The 23,811-nt window shown below is 34.0% G+C and overlaps 1 protein-coding gene across 1 annotated transcript; it reads left to right on the forward strand.

Annotated features, from left to right (window-relative positions):
- The first annotated feature begins 3,246 nt into the window (after nt 1-3,246).
- Nucleotides 3,247-18,484, forward strand: LOC145265289 (S-crystallin SL20-1-like). The gene is made up of 6 exons (XM_080121067.1): nt 3,247-3,379; nt 5,262-5,357; nt 8,177-8,292; nt 11,161-11,214; nt 14,671-14,778; nt 18,320-18,484. Exons 1-6 carry the CDS (start codon nt 3,247-3,249, stop codon nt 18,482-18,484), a joined length of 672 nt encoding a protein of 223 aa, XP_079977193.1.
- The last annotated feature ends 5,327 nt before the right edge of the window (nt 18,485-23,811 follow it).

Raw genomic sequence — 23,811 nt, forward strand, 5'->3', positions numbered from 1 at the left:
ATATACGTACATATTGCAATTAGGAAGGGAATACTTATGATTCATGATTAAAAGTAAATTTGTATATATATATATATATATATATATATATATATATATATATATATATATATATATATATACACATATATATATATATATTCCTTTAATCTTCTCTCCAAAAAGGGGAACAGGAGAGAAGATTATGTATATATATATATATATATATATATATATATATATATATATATATATAAATTATAACACGGAAATTACATAATTGTCGATGCAATAATTTATTTCAACCTTATGGTATTTTCAAGCATCTAAATCAGACAATTACATTTTTGATACTGAAAAAGAAAAGAAAAATCGTGCTTCGACCCTCAAAAAACCAAAGGTGGTGGTAGTAGCAATCCACTTAATACATTTATAGAGAGGGTGGTAGGGATTTAAAAAAAAAAAAATTAAAAATTAAAAATAACAAATAAAAGAATTAGATTAGACACTTATAAGCGGCAGCTCGATGTAACCATAGATACACGCACACACACACACACACACACACACTCACACACACACACACACACACACATGCAACACATACACATACACACACACGCCTCTAAGATGTACGTTCTGACATGTAAATGCCTTGACACGCGTTTACTAACCTAGGAAGGGGGGGGGGCGAAAGTATACGGATATATAGTGAAAGAAATAGAACAGCGCGTAATGGAAAAAAGAAGAAAAAAAAGAGGAAGAAAAGAAGAGGATACAGTGATTGAGTCATGGAAAGTAGGTCTATTAAAAGATAAATAAATTAATAAAAAATATAACTAAAAAAATAAATAAATAAAAATAAGAGAATAAAAATAAAAAGAATATTATATATAAAGTTTTAAAACTATCTGTATGTTATTATGTAAAAATTGATATTATCTTATAATTCATTTAAATATTTTATATGTGATATAATACTATGAATTTAAAAATTGAGTCTATATATTTAATATTTTATATATTTTCATGTAAATAATTTTATTGGTGATTATAGCGGTCGTTGTAATTAATATTTCAATTCTTAATTGATTAAGAAGTGGGAAAATGTAATATTGATCGCCCCCAATTCGATAGGACGTATCTAGTTTCGGTTAATATATACTTTTATTCCCTCCGTACAACAAAATTATTCTCATGCACGCATAAAGAAATAAGTAAAATAATTAAATTTTTGTGTTGATTTGTATCAAATCTAATAATATCTAGTTTTAGTATTTGGTCTTTTTGACTTAACTCAGTTTAATAACTAATGTATTATCTGCAGAGAAAAATTATTATCTTAAGGCTATCTCATTTATTTATAAGTAATTTGGACAAGCCAGGTACTTCGGGGAAAATATATATATATATATATATATATATATATATATATATATATATATATATATATACACATATATATATACACATATACATATATATATACATATATATATGCCTAGCTTAGATTTCGGACAACAAATCGTAAAGTAGTTATTATCGAGTATATACCGGACAACACTATAATTGCCGGTGGGGTGGGGTAGGATTGTTTATCGTAATTAATCTAGTGGTGTTAGATTCGGTGTCTTTACCATTATAGAATTCTCTGTTCGTCGGATCTAGAGTTATTGGTTATTTTAAATTTACATTTATGTCTACATCTGGCCATCAGTTCATCTCGTTTGTTTAGGAGATTACTGTGTTGGTACTTCAGGATTCTTATTTTTTCCTCAAGGCATAAACTGCATCTCTGCCTAAAGCCGTTTGGAACGTCCGAATGACATAGGATTGACCATGAAATCACTGGGGATCGATTCTCATTTTTTAATAACCACCATTGTTTAGCTAACTCGGTTTTATTCTTAAGTTCTGGGTTATTGAAAGAATGTTGTGTGTGTGTGCGTGTATCTATGGTTACATCGAGCTGCCGCTTATAAGTGTCTAATCTAATTCTTTTATTTGTTATTTTTAATTTTTAATTTTTTTTTTTTTTTAAATCCCTACCACCCTCTCTATAAATGTATTAAGTGGATTGCTACTACCACCACCTTTGGTTTTTTGAGGGTCGAAGCACGATTTTTCTTTTCTTTTTCAGTATCAAAAATGTAATTGTCTGATTTAGATGCTTGAAAATACCATAAGGTTGAAATAAATTATTGCATCGACAATTATGTAATTTCCGTGTTATAATTTTTATCTTATTGCTCTGTTTACCACATTGAGCTCTCATACCCGGATTTCCTCTGGATTTATTCCATTATAACACTATATATATATATATATATATATATATATATATATATATACAAATTTACTTTTAATCATGAATCATAAAAGTCTTCCCTTCCTAATTGCAATATTTAAATTTTGTATCCCTAAAAACATTATGAAATACATATATATATATATATATATATATATATATATATATATATATATATATATAGTAACAATGGTAATTAATAAAAACCCGCTAGTATATATATATATATATATATACTAGTATATATATATATACAAGTATATATATATATATATATATATATATACTAGTATATATATATATATATATATATATATATATATATACTAGCGGGTTTTTATGAATAGATATATATAATATATATATATACAGATATACAGATAATATATATATATACAGATATATTATTGAATCTCATATACATACACATATATAGATACATCAATATATATATATATATATATATATATATATATATATATATATATATATATATATATATTAGATTCATTAATACATCTGTAAAAATCTAATATGTACAAAGACTTTTTAACGTATAACTCTTTAGTATCTCTCGCCGCAAATAAGGATTTTAAATTCAACTTAATTATTCAGACTCGCATTGAAAACACCTTCATAAAGTGTCCCATTTACGCGAAGACTATTGTCCACATATAAAATAACCTCAGATAAAGTGCATTGGAATTAGTAAGAGCCAATTGATAATGAGTTCCAGTAAAGTGCAAAGGAAATTAAGTGCTCTCAACTGAGGAATACTAAATTAGTGTCCTTGAATTGGTAAGCGTCTACCTATTAATTAACGCTAACAACTTGATTAACCCGAGAGTATAAATACGCGGTTAGTTTGTGCTTCGGTCGTCAGAGAAGATTTACAGTCACTCAAACCACAACAGCTCGTTCTCCTTTTTGGTAGTGCACAAGCCGAAACCAACTCCAGCATGCCTAACTACACCCTCCATTACTTCAATGGCCGCGGACGTGCCGAGATCCTTCGTATGATGATGGCTATGGCCGGTGTCAAATACATGGACAAGAGATATGAATTCTCCGACTGGGATCGTTGCAGAAGTGGTAAGAAATTGTAACTTTATTCGTGTACTTTATATAAGCTACCTTATTGATGTGTCTTCTCCAAAAATAGAGTCTCCGTTTTGCATGCAAGGGACTGACTTAAATCTTAATATGCCTAGTGTACAGATCTTAATATACCTAGTGTACAGATTATAATATACCTAGTGTACAGATCTTAATATACCTAGTGTACAGATCTTAATATACCTAGTGTACAGATCTTAATATACCTAGTGTACAGATCTTAATATACCTAGTGTACAGATCTTAATATACCTAGTGTACAGATTATAATATACCTAGTGTACAGATCTTAATATACCTAGTGTACAGATCTTAATATACCTAGTGTACAGATCTTAATATACCTAGTGTACAGATCTTAATATACCTAGTGTACAGATCTTAATATGCCTAGTGTACAGATCTTAATATACCTAGTGTACAGATCTTAATATACCTAGTGTACAGATTTTAATATACCTAGTGTACAGATCTTAATATACCTAGTGTACAGATTATAATATACCTAGTGTACAGATCTTAATATACCTAGTGTACAGATCTTAATATACCTAGTGTACAGATCTTAATATACCTAGTGTACAGATCTTAATATACCTAGTGTACAGATCTTAATATACCTAGTGTACAGATCTTAATATACCTAGTGTACAGATACGGTATAATCACGTTTGACACACCGGTTCCCGTCAGATCAAGTTAAGCAACGATTAGCTTGGCCAGTACCAGATAGGTAACCATTTGGGGCTTCCAGGTGCTGTATGTGCTCTCAACGTATCTCAGCATTGTTTCCAGTCGGCCTGGACTTTTCCTTTCCACTGGACACAAACAGTACCGATTAAGGAGAGATGTGGTTGGGGAGTGCGCAATCCTTCCCACGTAATTACATGCGCAGCTGCCCCTACAAGGGGTATCATTTTCTTTCGAGACGGCGAAACTCGGGTCATATGGTTATATATATATATATATATATATATATATATATATATATATATATATATGTGTGTGTGTGTGTGTGTGTGTGTATATATATATATATATATATATATATATATATATATATATATGTTCGATTCTTGACAGCACCTGTTTCGTAGAAAAGGAACTGTTATTTAATTTTATCGATTTCATTTTTCCGACTTCCAATAGTCCGGGCTTAGGTTGTTAGCTTCGCAGCAAGTGCTTTCATCATTAGATTTATACTTTTCTATTTCTTAACATTCAAGCAAATATGAAATTATATTGATTCAACACAGATTTTTAGCAAATTATATTTTTCAATGCCGGATGAGTGAGGCTGCTTGATCACGTATAACATGCAAATAAAACACTCGTCTTCCTATCACACATACAAATAATTTTGCCGTCTTCCTCTTTCTGATTAGCATCAAACGAGATTTTTTTAATTACATTTTCACCACATACAAGGCACAGTGCCACTTTGTGTCAAGGAGCTACTATCAGGTATACTAGGCAGGGAGTTGAGCAAAAAAACCTCTGCTTACATTACACTTGAACTTCTGCATGTCAGTACAGTCGGAGCAGAGTCTAGCAGTTATGGGGAAAAACTATTTGAGTAGAAGGCTTTCTTAGATCTAGGGATTTTTACTGTGTGTTTTAATTTAAAAGAAATTTCCTTCTATAGGACACATTATTATAGGATTGCTTCCTTGCTGATTATAACTTAGTCGTCTATACATCTACTGCCAAAAAATACCTGTCATTAATCTGAAAAACCATCGCTAAAATTGAACGGCAAAAGAAATGTCTATGATGATTAAAATTATGGAAATAATATTTCGACGTGATAGAAAAAAATGTATTTCGATGTATATTCATTTATTTTCTCTTTTTTCAGATTTCCCCTGTAACTACCTGCCCTGTATGCAGTTTGATAATGGTGACATGATGCCCGAAACTATGGCTATTTGCAGGTACTTGGCCCGTGAATACAGTAAGTAACATTTTTCATGGGAATACCCCACTTATCCCGGCCTGGAAACCACTCGAGGATAGCTAGCCGAGTGCTTTGTGAAATTTTTCCAAGGGGGGGGCATAGATTGGAGTTCAGTCGAGCACTTGCCATGAAAATAATGACAAAGCAGAGACATGCTCGCAACGTCTCTTCTGTGGGAAAGAGGTTGCAGGGAAGAGAAAAGAGCATCACCTACTAGGTATCGAAGCCGATTTTTAACTCTATAACGGCTGGATAGGGCACGCCGAGCGGCTCCTGTCCAGTTGTATATATGATATGTATAACATGCGAATGTAAACGATTGCAATTACGTAAACCCTGTGAAATTATGGAGTCATCGCTAACATTCAATTTACCGATATTAAAAAAAACAACTAATATTATCAGCTAAATAAAATCATTTTCAAAACAGTCTATTATATAAACGATAGTTGTCTGTGTGCCTGGCTAAAAATAATAAACTATAAACCAAAGCTTCACAAGGTTAGCATACACTTGATCGGCGTTGTCCGAGATAGATAATATCTAAAATTTAGAAAAAAAGAATTTATCATTTTATCCTAAAGTGCTGCAGATTCCATCAAGGGAGAGTTACTTTTTACACAAGGGAGGAAACTCTGTTTCATAAAGGTGTTACTTCCCTTATGCTGACCTTTTTTTAGAGGGGTCTACATAAAATAAAAGGTATCTATGTGTAAATGTATGTGTATGTTAAGAGAGAGGAATGGAATTGGCTCGGGAGAAATAGGGTTGAGAACAAAAGGAGAAAAGCAGAAGAAAGGGACAAAAGATCGAGAGGGATAATTAGATTGATGTTAAATACACAGTGGCAACACCAGGTTACCCTGCTAGTGTTGTACATCGATTATATTGGAGGAGAGTATATATTAAAACATGTCATGTGTTATTTAGTGGATGTGAGATATTGTTCTTTTAACAGACAGATAAAAAACGTATAAATCGTATGTATGTTGTTTAGCCACGAGCATATGATACTGACGTGTAAACTGAGTCATGTTGTATCAGACTTATCACACGGGATATTTTTCAGTTCATATGTAAGAAGAATAATATATGCTTCAAACCTTATTTCTTGGAGAGTTCTTCTGTATCTTCCCGCTGCTCAGAGACGAACCATGGAGCGATCACCATCCAATTGAGACATCTGTTCTTATTTGTGAAACCATAACACACCGTTTATATTTTTATAATATAAATGTATTACAGTTGTCTCAAATGATTTTCACAGGATCTGCAGTTCGTCTACATTTTCTTTTCTTACAGCTCGCTCCTTAGCTGTCTGTCCACCCCTGTCTAGACGTCTGTCCGCTTTGGTGGTCAGATCTCAACTCCCTACATCTCTCCAAAACTAACTACATCACGTGTTCTCTTATGTCACCTAATTACGTGTCTCAGCCCAACCTAATGTCCCCATCTAGTTATATGTTTATCCAAATCCAAAAGAATGTTTACATCTATTTTCTATTTTCGCATTCCTTTTGCGATTCACACGTCAATCAATTTAATTGTTTATTCTTCTAATCATAATAACTGATCCAGCGATCATCCGTCGCTCAAATCAATTAATAATAATACAATAACAATAATAATAATAATGTTTAGCTCCTTGGCCCCGATTGCCACAGTTAACAGATACTACAGCCTAAAAGGGTCATAACATTACACTAGTTTCAACATAACCAATTTTCACGTGTAGAACGCAATTTTTAAACCCCATATGAAATAGAGAGATACTTTTTTAGGTAGCATCTTTAAAAATGATATAGTGGTTAAAAAAACCATGGCAATAAACATTCCACTTTCATTTGACTAGATTTCTACCTCAAGAGTCCCGGTCCTGAATATGACCTTAAACTATATCCGATGGTGAGGCCCCAGCTTGTGGGCTTTGGGGAGTGTGGAGCCACCCTTTAATTGCCATTGCTCCCAGGTCCACTCTGATCCGGAGTCGTAGTACCTGTTAGGGTCCCAACTATGGCTTAAATAGAAACCGACTTAAAAAAACAAATATACTCTATTAAAAAACTGTTCTTCAAAATCACTGGATTTGGCAATTAATAACCCAAAAGGGTTGATATGCCGTAAAACAAAATAACCAACCAACCAACCCAAGAGTCCCATGGACATGTTCAAGCGTAATTGTAGACATGCTAAATACTGAGTTTTACAAAAATTTAAGAAATCGTGAGTAGAGTTAATAAAAGCTTTAAACAGGAGGGAGCAATTTTGAATCTTTCGTTTGACTCGAACGAGTATTGAACTCTGGTCCCTCGATCTATGACCGAACCTTTTTAAAACTGTTTTCTTTTTCAATAATGTGATATTAGTGAGGTTTCTTTACTTGTATTACTGAATGTTTAGCATTAAGACACTAGTTGTCATTTTAAAGTTCTCAATATGACTCCGCCGAGTATATAAATCTTTTTCCTGATTCATTCTCTTATTAACATGTCAATGACTTTAGTGACACAATAATTAAATTCTTATCGGTAGGAAGTGTAATTTTGAATAAGCTTCAAATTCACCGGACGATAACCCCCCGCCACAAATACTTATGCAGAGTGATATGAAGTATATCTCTATCAAAATAATCTGTATACTTGTCCTGAAGATTAATTTCAACCCAAATGTGAACGAACGGAGTTTTAAAATGTTAATAAAGTTTTTGTGAGTGACATATTTAGTGTGTGAAGGGGAGGGTAAGTCTATTATATTATTAATATTTGTAATTTAAGATTTTTAGTGGGTTATTATTAATTATCTGATATTTTTTGCAGATTTCTACCCCAAGAGCCCCATGGACATGTTCAGGTGTGACTACATCAGCGATTGCTTCTATGAAATCATGCACGATTACATGAGGTACTACCACTGGAAGAACGGAAACTTCAGGGTGAGTCTATTATTTTCAAATCCTTAAAATTCTATATTTCCGCGTATTTCTTTATTTAGAGTGGTTTTATAATTGTTCTTTTAAGAATATGAGATTGAATGTATTTTTAAGGATATTAAGACAGACTGTTTGTTTCGGTATGATTGGCCAGTCAATGTGAGTCTTCGCCTCATCTAAAATCTGGCTATACTCCTATAATTTATGTGTGTGTGTGTTGCTATTAATATTAAAACCCATTTTTTTCTATTTATCTTCTCTTCTTTCTATATAAATAAAATGAACTCATTTTTCCCCGTCTGATTTTGACATTAATAGGATTAAAAATCAAGATATTTCATGCAAATATAATATGCACAAACTGCAGAACAATATCTGAGGTGTGTTATCGGCTTATTATTTCTCAAATTCCTCGATAATCTTAGATTTCTATACTTTTTCGGCTGAGAAGTCACGGCCAAAATCGGTTAAGATCAATGGAAGTGGTAAAATATTTTCTTCTATTCTTTCTATTCTATCTGTTCTTTCTATCTTCTTCTTCTTCTATATATATTATATATATATATATATATATATATATATATATATAAATAAAATGAAATCATTTTTTCCCGACTGATTTTGACATTAATAGGATTAAAAGTCAAGATATTTCATGCAAATATAATATGCACAAACTGCAGAACAATATCTGAGGTGTGTTATCGGCTTATTATTTCTCAAATTCCTCGATAATCTTAGATTTCTATACTTTTTCTGCTGAGAAGTCACGGCCAAAATCGGTTAAGATCAATGGAAGTGGTAAAATATTTTCTCTCTAATAAATTCCTCCTCCCCCTGCCACCACTTAACACCGTTTGGGGATCGTTCACAAGGAACAGTTGAGAAGAGAACACCGGTTTGACTTCGTAGTTCTTTCATGTGAAGTTATTTAAAATCACTAAACTAACTACAGTGCTCTGTGGCGTAGTGGTTAGCGTGCTGGAGAATTCACATTATATTTTCACGTTCGCGCCGACCTACCGTAGTCGTTTTTTTTTTGTTTTTTTTCCTAAACAACTGGAATGGACTTTTCTTGGTGGCCGACCTGTTAACGTTGAAGATGTTTTTTTTTTTTTTTTCACACTTTATTTTCCTACTTTTACTCATGACTCCGGGTTTGATCCTTCCTACTTACCTACCATAACATTTTTTAAAACTCCCCCCCCGTCCCGGAAACAAACACTCGGGCAACGCCGGGTACCCCCGCTAGTTTAAAAATAAAATACAACTTTGTTATATATGGGTCGTGGATTTGCATTCACTAGCAAAAGATCTAGCTAATTTGCATATTCTCTTAAACATTCATTTTAATTAATTCCCTATTTGTTTTGGGTTTTTTTTTTCGGTTTTCTGATGGGATGATCATCTTTAGTTAATTATTACGGGTAATTATATTCATGCACATATTCTATATGATTTATACTTGCGTAATATTTGCGTAAAAAGTTTATAGTAAACACAAACCTCTTTCTATATATATTTATTTATGCGTTTATATATTTGCTTAAAAAATTTGGCCTACCAAACTCCTCTCTCAGTTTTTGGACTACAGACATGAAATTTACTATATAGGGTATTCGAACCATGCGAAACTTTATATTTGGGCTTTAGTCGGAGAAAATTGATGCAAATGTGTGAAAATTAAAAAAACTGAATTTGACAGGTGATGGTCAAACGACGGCATTACGAATATGCATGCGTAACGTAATAGCTATAGGTTCGTGCTTTGATAGCTCAGGCATTAACGTCAAAGGAAAAAGTAAATTGTAAGCTAAATGTTTTGGTTTCGATTCTCGGTGGTGGTGGACGACTCATTTATTTTTAATCGTTACTATAAATTGGGCCCAATATAATATAATAATAAATACGAAATTTGCATCAATCAAAATATCACATCTAAGCGTATTTTAAATCCGGGCAATGCTTCGCAGATTGCTAGTTTTTCTATATATTAATACCATAGTACCTTTCACTAACGTACGTGTGTCACGGGTTCCAGATTATAAATTATTCGATCGGAAGATTCTATTTATTAAAAAGGACGATAGAACTGTAATAACATACTACGAACATTAAATTATTAATATATAGATACGCTTATTTAATATTCGTCGTATGTTTTCACCTTCTATCCTCCTTTTTTAATAAATAGTATCTCCCGATCACCGAAGACGCATTGTACAAAACAGAAATTTAAATAAGAAAAAATGTATGTCGCTTTTGGACTATCGGTGGAACTAATATATACTTTCTTGGTCTTCTGTATAGCATCTAAGGTAGTATCTGTCCTGTATATTATAATGATATCGTGATGTTTCGGTTCGTGCCGGCCGTCCATACAATGGAAATATGTCACAGATTCCTATAAGAATATTGGCGATAAACTGTAATAACCAGATATGTTCGAACACAGTACGGCACGATCACGTTGACACACCGGTTCTCGCTAAATCACCGTAGTTAAGCAACGTTGAGCCTGACCAATACCAGATGAGTGACCATTTTGGAAGGCTAGGCGCTGTATGTACCTTCTGGGAAGGTTGGGCGTGGGGCCAGCACCCCACCCCGAAAAAAGAAGTCTTCGCTACAAAAGCATCTACGAAGTTTTGGATGGTCTATATCCCTCAGGGACTCAAAGCTATGGATGGATGTTCTAAGACTACATTAATCAGATTACTAAGATAAATATTTTTACAGTTTTAACAAAAGGGCTTCAATAATATCGCGGGGGTCTCCAATCATGCTGAACGTCCACAGAAAGATGCGGCTGTGCAATTTTCACAGGTCTTGCTAGTAAATAATAGTTTTTTTTTTCCTTCTTGTCCACAGTACAACATGAACGACTATGGTTTCGGAGGTGAAGGCAACTGCAGCAACTACGATGTAAGTTTGAATCTTGAGTTTCTTTTTTATTTTATCTAAATATTAGCAGGAAGAACCGACGTTGCTCAGGATTGAATGTACTTTTTCACTATGCCCATGATACAATGTTCCTTTTTGATCCCCCAGAACAGGAGGGTTTGACCTGTAAGTTTATCTTTGTCCGTTCGTCCGTTCGTCCGTTCGCCTATCCGCACTTTTCTCAATAACTACGATATCTTGGAATTTTTTGAAATTTTGCACAAACATTAAACATGATAAACAAAGAGTAACAGAACGGATTTTCCGGGAAAGATGGTGGTTCAGAAAACTTAAAGAGGCAGCACATATGAGAGGAAATAATAACATCATTAGCTTAGTGGGAGATGCCCTTTTCTCTACCCTGCAACCTCTCTCCCACAGAAGAGACGTTGCGAGCCTATCCTTGTTTTATCGTTATTTCCATGGCAGGTGCTCGTCTGAACTCTAATCTCTGGCCCCCCTCGCCAATCTTTCACGAAAAACACCCGTCTAGCTGAATCCACAGTGAAAAATTTCCCCCACTCTATATCTGTGCCTAAATCAAAACGTGGATTCCATGAACAAAGCTTCTTTCTTAGAACTGCACGCCTGTGGAACTCTGTTCCGTCTGCCTGCTTCCCACCGGACTACAACTTGGATGTCTTCAAGCCCAACGTTAACAAGTTCCTGGTGAACCGCCCCCTTAAGTAAACACGTCATCAAATCTCCACACTAACGTAATGTACTTGCAATAACCCTTATCCCTGAGTAGCTTCCGGGCCTTGATAAGTGGTGATCACTATGTAAAAAAAACATCACAGAAAAAGAAAACATGATATATGCCCATCCCAAGGAAGGTCACTTCACAATAACAAAGGAACTCTTACATCATGTTTCTTAAAAAAAAAAAAAAAAAAAAAAAAAAGTATGCATGGGTATCGATCCTCTGTTTCGTAAAAAAAACTTTTTTTCATTAATATTAACAATTAGTATAGATATTCGGAAAAATTGAGCTATAGAAAAACATTTAACAGATATCTTAGTGACTCCCGATGATTGAATCTTCTTTATGATCTACGAACCCACCCTCAAACAAACGGTTCGAATTCTTGTAATGCTGAGACAACCCTTTTTTTCATTAATAGGAAAAGAAGCATGCTCTAAAGACCCGAAGAAGGTCGCTGCGACCGAAAGTTTGTGCTAATAACACACAAGATAAGAATAATAGAAAACTTAAAGAGGCAGCCATATGATAGAAAATAATAACATCATTAGTCACCCCTGCATAGATTTAAGTTGCATTTGGACGCCTCTAATTACAAAATCATTGAAAAGGAAAACATGATATATACCTATCCCAAGGAAGGTAACTTCACAACAACAAAAAAGTCTTACATCGTGTCTCTTTTTTTTTAAATGCACATGGGCATCAATCCTCTGTTTCGTGAAACACTTCTTTCACTAATATTAACAACAAACGGTTCGAATTCTTGTAATGCAGAGACAACCCTCTTTTTCCTTACTAAGTTGCTGCGACCGAAATGTTGTGCTAATAATGCCGACGATGAGAATAATAATCGGATTAATAACACAATCATTCACGTCTTATCTCAAAAATTCAGAATTTCAAGCATTTTGACCATCTTATAATTAATTCCTTTAATTCAATTGACTTTTACAATTCTTGACAGTATCTGTTTCGTAGCGCAAAATCAATCACTTAATTATTATATCAACTAGTGAATAAATTTTGCCCTTAACTCATCAGAAGAAATAGCAACAATCAATCCATCAAAAGGAAATAAGATAGTCAACATTATGAACTTTGGAATATAGACTTTCGTCATTCATTCACCCTCTTGCTCTGTAATTACATTGAACTTCTTAAATAAGGATTGGTGTATATTATAATGAAATAAGATATATGTCCACAGATATATATATATATATATATATATATATATATATATAGTTAGTAAGTTATAAAATATATATGGCGATTAAGCTACGCTGAATATTCCGCGTTTCATCCACTCCAGGACCTTTCAGGTTTATGCGCATAAGCCTGAAGAGTCCTGGAGTGGATGGAATGCGGAATATTCAGTGTAGCTTAATCGCCATATATATTTTATAACTTACTAACTAGCTCTACCTACGGATTGAGCACTTTTGAAGTAAATAATTAAAGTTTACGCATAAATTTATACTTTCGTATATTAATTTTATGTGAGTAAATTAAGTATATATATATATATATATATATATATATATATATATATATATATTAGTGTTTTCCGTGTTAGGAGCGTTGATTGAATTTGAATATTAATTGAAAATATTTATGAAATACGTTTGAAAGTCGATTTCAACGCAATATTATATAAAAAAAAAACAATTATTTACATGTTTAAAATTAATATATTTCGGAGTTATATTCCTTCGTCAGAATTTTTTTTCCTCGCCATGATGTTAAGTTGAAGACAAAAAAAATTAATGCAAAGTCCGCATGTTGTTATTTGATGTTTTTGAAACGCCGGAAGAATTAAACTTTACATCATGGCGAGGATTAAAAGAAACAATATAAAATTCTAAGAATATAACTCCCAAATATATTCATTTTTAGCAAGTAAAAACTTCTTTCTTTTACTAGTTTATTAAAATAATTTCTAATTTGTTTCCGATGAGTATATGCACGAAAATTAAAAATATGAAATATTTGAAAAGGCTAATCTGTCAACACTGTGAAAGAATATGCGAATGACCTCCATGTGACATCATCTTTCTTTCTAATATCATTATAACAATGTATGATTATTGATGTAATGCTGTGAGAAAAGAATTCATAGTCGTTTCGGCGTGCAGTACCTATTGGATTTGAGACTCTCTTTTTGGATCCTGTCAAAGAGGGAGAGACTAGTGGTAGAAAAAAGAATCAGCAAAACGTTTCGTAAAAAAAGAGGGCATTCGAAAAGAGGGCAAAAAGAACATTGTCTACAAAGAGAATCAGTAAATTATGGAATTTTTATTTGTATTGAACTATGTAGCACAATATTACTTTCCGGCCATTTGTTAGTCCTTATCAATTTGCCTCATTTGGTTCAGTTCTATATTTAAAATACAATGGACAATGTTTTTTATAGAAATGTTAATAAATTCATAGTTGCTTCGCGTTATTGTATTTTTCTGTTCAGACAACTAATTTCTTGCATAACACAGAAAAAATATCAGCTTGGTTAAAACACATTTGTTGATTGAATATATTGCTCGTTCCGGGGACATTCCACGGGTCCTGCTAGTATGTACAATTTTAATAAATATATATATCATCATGATGTTATTGTGGTATGAGTATTTTTTTACAATGGACTCGTCGTGAAAAATATCATATACTTTAATCTTTGGTTATACAAGTTTTTATTTCTTTATGATGTAACTGTCATCTTTCTTTTTTTATTTCAGAACTACATGTACTGGAGATACATGAACACCTTCAACCGCGTTATGCCCTTCATGGAGAGAACCTTGTGCATGCGCAATAGCGGTAGCCAGTATTTCATGGGTGATCAGGTTTGTATTTCTTTTAAACAAAGCTTCTTTCTTAGAACTGCACGCCTGTGGAACTCTGTTCCGCTTGCCTGTTTCCCTCCCGACTTCAACCTGGATGTCTTCAAGTCCAACACAAACAAATTCCTGATGAACCGCCCCCCCTAATTCATAACACCTTATCTGTTCTCCAATACTATTGCTACACTATCCCATTTATTACTATACACACAATAACCCTTATCCCCGAGTGGCCATTGGGCCTTGATAAGTGGTGAACTCCATGCAAAAAAAAAAAATATATATATATATATATATAAGCTTTTCAGCCGTTTCCCTTTACTAATCCAATTTACCAAATTTTGCACTATTTACGATTCCTATGGTATTGTCCCATTGACTACTGTACACTATTTAACCCTTATCCTCGAATGGCCTCTGGGCCTTGATAAGTGGTCTCCTATGCAAAAAAGGATTCAATACACACAGCATAAAGTTTCTCTACCAACTACAACATGGTTATCTTCAAGTCTAATGTAAACAAATGATTATTGAGCAATCCTCTTGAAAAATCAGTTGCTATTAATTTATCATTTACAAATTCGATTCATTTATATAAAGCATCTAGTCGTGCCATTCATCGATTTTATCCAAAATGTCTTTAACTTTTTCGAGTAAACCTGGAATCATTAGTATACAGTGTTGCTTGAATATATTTCCAGACTTTTTTATACAGGCATTTTAAATTGTCGTACACTCTTGAAAATTCAGTATGTCATTGCTACATATCTTCTGAGATGACTGACTAACTTTTTTATAATTTCAAATTCAAAGGAACAGCTACAACAGGAATCGGAATACACCCTACTTAAGCCTGATTGTCAGTTTCACAGTGGTGAATTTCAAAAATGCAATCTAAACGTGATGTCACTTTAGAATACCGATATGCAATAAAATTTTTGTTTTAAACTTGAAAAAATTACACAGAAATGTATTCGGATTGCTTTCTGACCGCCTTCCATGAATCGAACATCAGTTTTTGAATGGTATAAAGATTCAAGGTAGGCAGTGAGTCTGTGATTGGTTGGTTGTTTTTGTTTTACGGCATATCAACCTTTTTCAGGTAATTTAATGCCGAATCTAGTTATTTTGAGGAAGGATTTTTAATGCAGTATATTTGCTTTTTAAGTCGGATTCTATTTAACCCATAGTTGGGACCCTAACAGGTACTACCATTCCGGGTCAGGAGCAATGGCAATTAAAGGGTGGCTCCACACCCCCCAAGGCCCACAAGCTGGGGCCTCACCATCGGATATAATTTTAGGTGATACCCAGGACCGTGATTCTGTGAAGAATGAGGAAAGTTGTAGGAGTAGTAAGGAAGTCAGACCACCAGAATTTATTGGCCAAATAAAGAATGTTATGGATAAAAACTGTCGTGTCTTAATAGCGACAATAAGTAGAGAGTTGGATGTCAGTGTAGGAACTGTACGCAGAATGATTCACACGGAACTGAAGATACGGAATATTTTCGTGAGGTTTGCCCCAAGGGTTCTCAGAGACAGCAAGAGGGGGTCGAGTTGCTCAATTAAGATCCCACAGTTCTTGATGCTCTGGTCATTTGCGATGAAAGCTTGATCTACTGCTATGACCCGGAGAAAAAGGGACATAGTTCTCAGTGGAAGCATGCGGGCTTTCTCAGACCCAAGAAGGCCAGACAGAGGAAATATATCCAAAAACTACATGCAGTGAGTTTCGCACTGGACACACAGTCACCAAGAAATACAATATTGAGCTTTTAAAGGAGTTCAGGAAAATATTCCGTCGGAAGAGGCCATTAATCTTCAAATCGGGTCAGCGGCATTTTCACCATGGCAATGCGCCAAGGAAATGATGAGGATAGTTGACACGCTTACAAAAGAGGACTTCCATGGGGGCTTTCCAAAAGTTGTTGAAACGATACAACAAGTGTATTGCAGCCGGAGGAGATTACTTCGAAGTGGACTAACTTCGTGTGTCTACTGCCAATAAAAGTGCCTATATCAAAAAGGTCTGGAAACTTATTTAAGTAAATTAGTACATAAAACTTTTATGCACCAACCGTTGTAAAGAATCGCTTGAATGAAACAGAATTAGTATTCACTATTCGTATAAAAATTTTTGTCTCCTTGTTATTTTTTTTTATTCTTTAGAATGAGTTTTCCACATAGTCACAACTATACTTAATGCACTTTTGCCATCGATGGAGTGGTAACTGCGCATGCACGTTTGGAGTGCGCTTTGTTAGTAACATCTCTGTCGCCACATTGAAATCGACGAACGCGTCTCCTTACTGTGCTGGTATCAACTGCATCAGCTTCGTAAATGTTCAACAAGTGCCTACTAATGTAGATCGGTTCAATTTTTTACTGCATAAAGGAATTCAGTGACGCATCTCTGCTTCTGACGTCATTCTTGAAGTTGTTGGAACGGTACAACAAGTGCATTGCAGCCGGAGGAGATTACTTCGAATGGGACTAGCGTTTCATGTGTGTACTATCAGGGGTTGCTTTCTTAGAATATCCAACCGTCAATATCCGCAACAGAGAGACGAAACGTCTATCTGTGCAAAAGCCAAGTTGGTCCAAGGATGGAGTACTGCTGCCACATCTGGGCTGGATCTGCTAAAAACAGCCTATCGTGCCTTGATCGAGTACAAAATAGGCTTCGTGGCTTAGTGGGGGGTGCTCTTTTCTCTTCCCTGCAACCTCTCTCCCACATTAGTTCTTTTAACACATAAGAGGAAGAATCATTACTTATGATGGAGGGACAGGGGACACATTGCTTAGGATGGGGTTTATACAAAGTTCATTAAAGATGCTTACATATTACCTTCAATTGTTTAGTGACGACACGAAGACAACAGTTACAAAAATCGATGATGTCCTTTATTTCATTCGACCGGTCGAAATGATGATTGCTGTCAGGAATTCAAGTTCGTTTCGACATGGTTAAATGTTCTCCCTTCGCTTCTAAAGGGACCCTCCTCTGCTTGACTGCCTTTGCTGAATACTCGAATCCGTCTACCCGATTCTCAACTCCTCGATCTGACTAAAACTAGCTCTTATATTGAGAATTCTTTTTGCTATGACGTCAGATGTGTGGTTCAAAACGTGACAAACTCACATTTTTAAGCATACGTTTCCAAAACACACTTCTGCAACAAAGAATTCTCACTAACCTATTTTCAAACTAACCTATTTTTCAATATATTTTTAAATTGTATTGTTCATTATTTTTAGATGACCTTTTTAATTCAACTTCCATAAAAGAATAAACAATTAATTCTTTTTACAAACAAACTATCTAAACTATTTTATATGAAATGTAACAATAGCGAAATTCTAACATTCCATTTTCTGAATCTATCTCAGAACCTTGCTTACCAGGTTCGAGTCTCGGCTTATCCTAATCTTATTTTCCACTTATCTAATGTTTTTTTTATTTACAAAAAAAGGGGACAGCATTTCTTGTAACAGTGGCAAACGCCTTTTTGAAATAAGTTCTTTATTTTCTCTTCTTCCAGATGATGTGGTGCGACATGATGTTCTATTGTTGCATGGAAAACATGTTCAGAGATTTCCCCAACATGTTCAGCAGCTACCCCAAGATGATGGGTCTGTACAACCGTTTTGCCACCCACCCCAAGATCTGCAGTTACTTGAAGAGCCGTTGCAACTCACCCTGGTAAAGCCGATACTAGCACCAAAGTACCCGCCACAGTTAGAAAGAAATGGTACTTAAATAGATAACTAAATCGGGAAGATGGAAATCTTTATCAGGAAATATGACTCAATTGTGTTTGATGATATTTTCTTTTAAACCCTGTACGATTTTACTTTGAATAAAAATTTATTTTACGAAATACGAGTTTTTTTTCTCTCTTTTTTTTTTTGAACACTATGGACTTCTCTGGCGTTGTCCGGGTTTCGGTGGATATTTTTTAATCTCTGTACACCCCCCCCCAAAAAAAAATATATATTGTAAATCATCATCATCATCAGAAGCAGCAGCAGCATCTCTTACTCCTTCTCATATGAATTCGAAGATTTTGTTGTTGGCATTTGTTTCCACGATATTTTTTCTAGTCAGAACTCCTCCTATTTAGTTGATGCGAACATAATGTTGTATTTCAACGTTTAACATGTAAAAAAACGCCATTATTTTGGCACCAATCAAATAGGAGGAGTTCTGACTAGAAAAAAAAAACATTATTTTGGCACCAATCAAATAGGAGTTCTGACTAGAAAAAAAAAACGACATTAATTTGGCACCAACTTAATGCAAAAATATCAGGCGACCAAGGGAGAGACAAGGTGAATGTGGCCAACATTCTAAGTGAAATTTTTGTGGAACAAATTCTGTTTGAACTTGGAACACCCAGGTTGTCAGTCAGTGTCGTTAACCACTTGACCGTCTTCACCTCTTATATTGCCAATGAAGCGTAAAAAAGTTAGAATAAAAGGGGTCTGAGTTATTAGAGGCCACCTGGACGGAGAGCAACAACCTAATTTCCTGATATACTTGGTTTCTAATTCGCAAGGCGGACATTTTTTACATTCATTGTTGTTATTAATTTCATTTTTTTTTTTTTGCAAATATAATTTGTATATTTGATAAGAAAAGAATAAACACAATATATTTTGGCGGAAAAAATCTTGATAAATGTGAGTTTTCCAATTCACCAACGTCTTTAAAACAGGAAACTAATTAAATATCCCTTTCAGCACATGCCAAGTGCATTTCTGGACTTTCTATAACAAAACTAAACAACATTGAACAACAATAAACGAATTTTTACCATCTTTCCACGAAGTGAAAACACTGTTCGTTGCAACTCTACTTTCAACAGAGTCGTTGTTTGTCTCGTTCACCACACTCTTTTCTTCTACCTCTTCTTTTACACACGTCCGTTCGCTTTAGTGACTAAAAATCGTCTGTCCTCCCGCTTTCCTTTCCTCGTTATTTATGGAACCAAGGTACGAGATTACCCGAGATTCCACGAGACTTTTTTCCACATAAAAGCCTGCGGGCGCCATCTTGATTCTCAATTTGTGCTCTGCAGGCACAAACGCGCAGCCGCTTTAACGGTAAGCCACTTCTTTCTCCACAACCACCATGTGGCGTGAGAGAAAAAATCTTGATGAGAGCAAGTTTTCACCGAAATATATCGATAAACATTCCTTCAAACGAGTTTATCCTTTACGTTGGATAGCTTTTGAAACGTATTTTACATGTTTCTGTCTTAATTTCTAATTCACTAACGTCTTTCAAACAGAAAACTAATAAAATATTTCTTTCAGCACATGCTCAGTGCATTCCTGGACGTTATAAAAAAAATATTTTTTGTGTTGGATGACTTTCTAAACGTATTTTTACGTATGTGTTTCTATTTAAGTTTTTTTTTACATAGGCATCACCACTTATCAAGGCCGATAGGCCACCAAGGATAAGCGTTAAAGAGTGTACAGTAGTCAAAAGGACAATATAGTAATCGATAGTAATCGAAATTCGGTAAATTTGTTAACTTAAGTGGAACGGCTCATCAGAAACTTGTTCACGTTGGACTTGAAGACAACCATATTATAGACAGCTGGAAAGCACGAAAACGGAAGACAATTCCACAGGCGTGCAGTTCTAAGAAAGAAGTTTTGATCGTGGAATCTATGTTAAGGTTTAGGCACAGATAAAGAGTGGGGGGAATTATTGATAGTGTTTTCAGCTAGTCGAATGTTTCTTGTGAAAGTTTGGCGAGGGGGGACCGTAGATTGAAGCTCAGTCGAACACTTTCCATGAAAATAAAGATAAAGCAGAGACAAACTCGCAACATCTCTTCTGTGAGATAGAGGTTGCAGCGAAGAGAAAAGGACATCTCCCACCAGGTCACGAAGTCTATTTTTCACCCTATCAAGGCAGGACAAGTCTTTTCTAGCAGCTCCTGCCCATATTTGGCAACAGAATTCCATCCTTGGACGTATCTTGCTCTTATATAGATAGAGAATTGCATCAGCAGTGAGATATCTACTGGATCGATAGAAGGATCCGACCATTTTTCCAGCGGCCTTGGCAACAGATTTGAGATACGTATTCACTTTAAGATCAGGAATAAATGTCAAGCCCAGAAGCTTGTCAAAACTTGAGGCCTCCCCAAGACGAGAGCCATTCATTTTAATTGATGCCAGATGGGGATCAGAACGTTGATGATGTAAAAATAGAAGCTTGGTTTTAGATGCATTAAAAGTAACCAGCCACTCCTTTCCCCATAAATTGGTATAATTTTCAATCTCGAATTTATGTACAGTAATTCCTTAGTATCTCGGAATAAAAACGAATTCCAAAATAATTATTTCTATTTGAATTAGAAAACGCATAATAAATTCGTCTGAAGGGTAAGAAATTTATTTAAGCCAAATTACCAATTATCAAGAAAGACTGGTAAATACAAAGTAATGAATACAATAATAGTGGTAATTAAAAAGGGTAAGATTATGCCCAAGTAAAAATGTTGTGACTTAAAGATGTGACAAAAGAACGGATGAATATAAAGACGAAAACAAGTGAAGCATGCATGGTCCGCTGTGAATGCTAAGTGAAAGAGGTATAAAAAATATGACGAAGTTCAGCATTTCTCCACCCCCTATCTATTTAGCCCCAAAAGTCTCCAGGGGACGTCAAATCCTGATGAAAATAAACAAACAGTGCACTTTTAAGTCTTAATATATGTAAATTGAGATTTGCGCCCTAAAAGTATATGAGTAAAAGTATATATATATATATATATATATATAAAGTTATATATATATATATATATATATACATACATAAAGTTATGAACAGTACATAGGGCCCGAGCAAAGCCGGGCTGAACTGCTAGTATATATATAAGTATGTATATAGTAATATACAAATTACCTTTAGCATATGAAGCGATGTTCTTGGTGCAATCAAATAGAGCTTAGGTACTTTGGACAATGTCAAAACTTTGTTAATTCACTGCCCGCATAGCATCAGCCGTATAGCGCAACGGTTAGAGTCTTGGGGTAATTGGTTTTCTAGCCGTTCTTATGATCTGTGACAAATCGAAACAGTACTGTATGTGGTGACAATATATATATATATATATATATATATATATATATATAATGAGTAAATGACAAAAGGTTGTATTCCAAATTTCATGATAACCCCCTTCTTACAATTTATTCCCTTACTTCAGTTGACACAATCCTTGAGAGTATCTATTTTGTAGCACACAATCATTCACTTAATTAAACACACACACATACACACACACACACACATATATATATATATATATATATATATATATATATATATATATATATATATATATATACTTTTTCTTCTTTTTTGCACGATCTCGTTTGACTTCTCTTTGAGCTGTTGCAATGTCCGGAAAAAAAAAACAATTTCCATTACTTCAGCTGTTTTGAAAGCTTTCCAATCGGATTATATGCATCGTCGGTCTGGACTTAATTTTGGACTCCATTCTCTCTAAAGAACTAATTTCGCAGTTCGCATCAACTTGAGAGAATTTTCCCGCAAGCTAAAACATTATGCGCGGTTTGTTTATATATATATATATATATATATATATATATATATATATATATATATATATATATATATATATATATATTACGTATCCAGCATTTTTTTCTCTTCTTTTCTTGGCAATTTATAACTAAAATAAATTGCGGTTTGACTTAATGTCATAACCAGCAAATTCTTGCATTGGTACAAATATAATTTGCTGATTTTTTTATTTCCTCTGACGAGAAGAATAGCAAGAATAGTATTCTTTGAAACTCCGCGGAATAACGACTTTGTAAATGATTTTTGGAGTATTCAGTCGAACAATAAATTTTGATTGTAAAGTTCAACTTACAGTCTTAATATTCTTTCTCTTATAATAAGCTCTATTCTCTATTGCGTATTGAGCGTTTTTATTCGGTTGGGATTAAATTTTCTATATATAGATATTGGTATTTATATCAAATACTGTTATTTATATTAGTTTGAAGTTTACCATTGGGTATCTCAGGTAAACACTACATCCCTTTGATTTCGTTAAATATATATATATATATATATATATATATATATGACTACTTCATTTAATCACATAAATTAATGTACAAAAGTATACATTTATGCGTAAACTTTAAGTATTTACTTCAACAGTGCTCAATACATAGGTAGAGCAAGGTAGTAAGTTATGACATATATAGGTGCGAACTGGAGGTCAACTGGGCCTTTGTCCTGTAAGTGTCTGCTCATTGGCTGATTAGGAAGGGTGCTGTTGAAACTAGAAACTGATTGGCTAACTAAAAACTCAATAGAATGTGCGTATATAAAAACGCGAGACAACCACAACTCCTCGCATAAGCTGATACGCGGAATATTCTGTGTAGCTTAATTGCCATATATATATTATAACTTTATATATATATATATATATATATATATATATATATATATATATATATATTATTGGGGACGCACCCCAATTAGGGGGAATAATGAACTATTCCATGACGTCATTTACGTCCATGACGTCACTTTCGGGCACGAACAGCGGTTTACGAGAGTTTCGAACCACGACCACCGAGATATAGAAGGCCTGTTAACTAAAAAGAAATGCCTTCTGGCGATTTAGATAAGTTTTTTCAAACTATCACTACCGATACTATATGAGGGCTTTTTTTTAAAAAGAGCATTAAAACATATTAAAAAAGAAAAGAAAGGAACCCAATTCGATTAATGATGAAACTGAACTTTATTCAATATAAAATATAAACATTATGTAAAATTACGTAATTTTAAAGCAGTATACAATCTAATAATGATAAAACTGAATTATGAATTTAGGGAACAAACAATTAAAGAAACATATTAACCACAAACATTTCTTGGCCTTCGGAACAAGATCACAGTGAAGTATCTGCTTCGATGCTACACTTCATCTTTTCTGTCCTCGGTAGGTGGAGGTAAGAT

Source organism: Euprymna scolopes, chromosome 40 (assembly GCF_053919585.1).
Source record: "Euprymna scolopes isolate OS-2025 chromosome 40, ASM5391958v1, whole genome shotgun sequence".
Classification (NCBI taxonomy): domain Eukaryota; kingdom Metazoa; phylum Mollusca; class Cephalopoda; order Sepiida; family Sepiolidae; genus Euprymna; species Euprymna scolopes.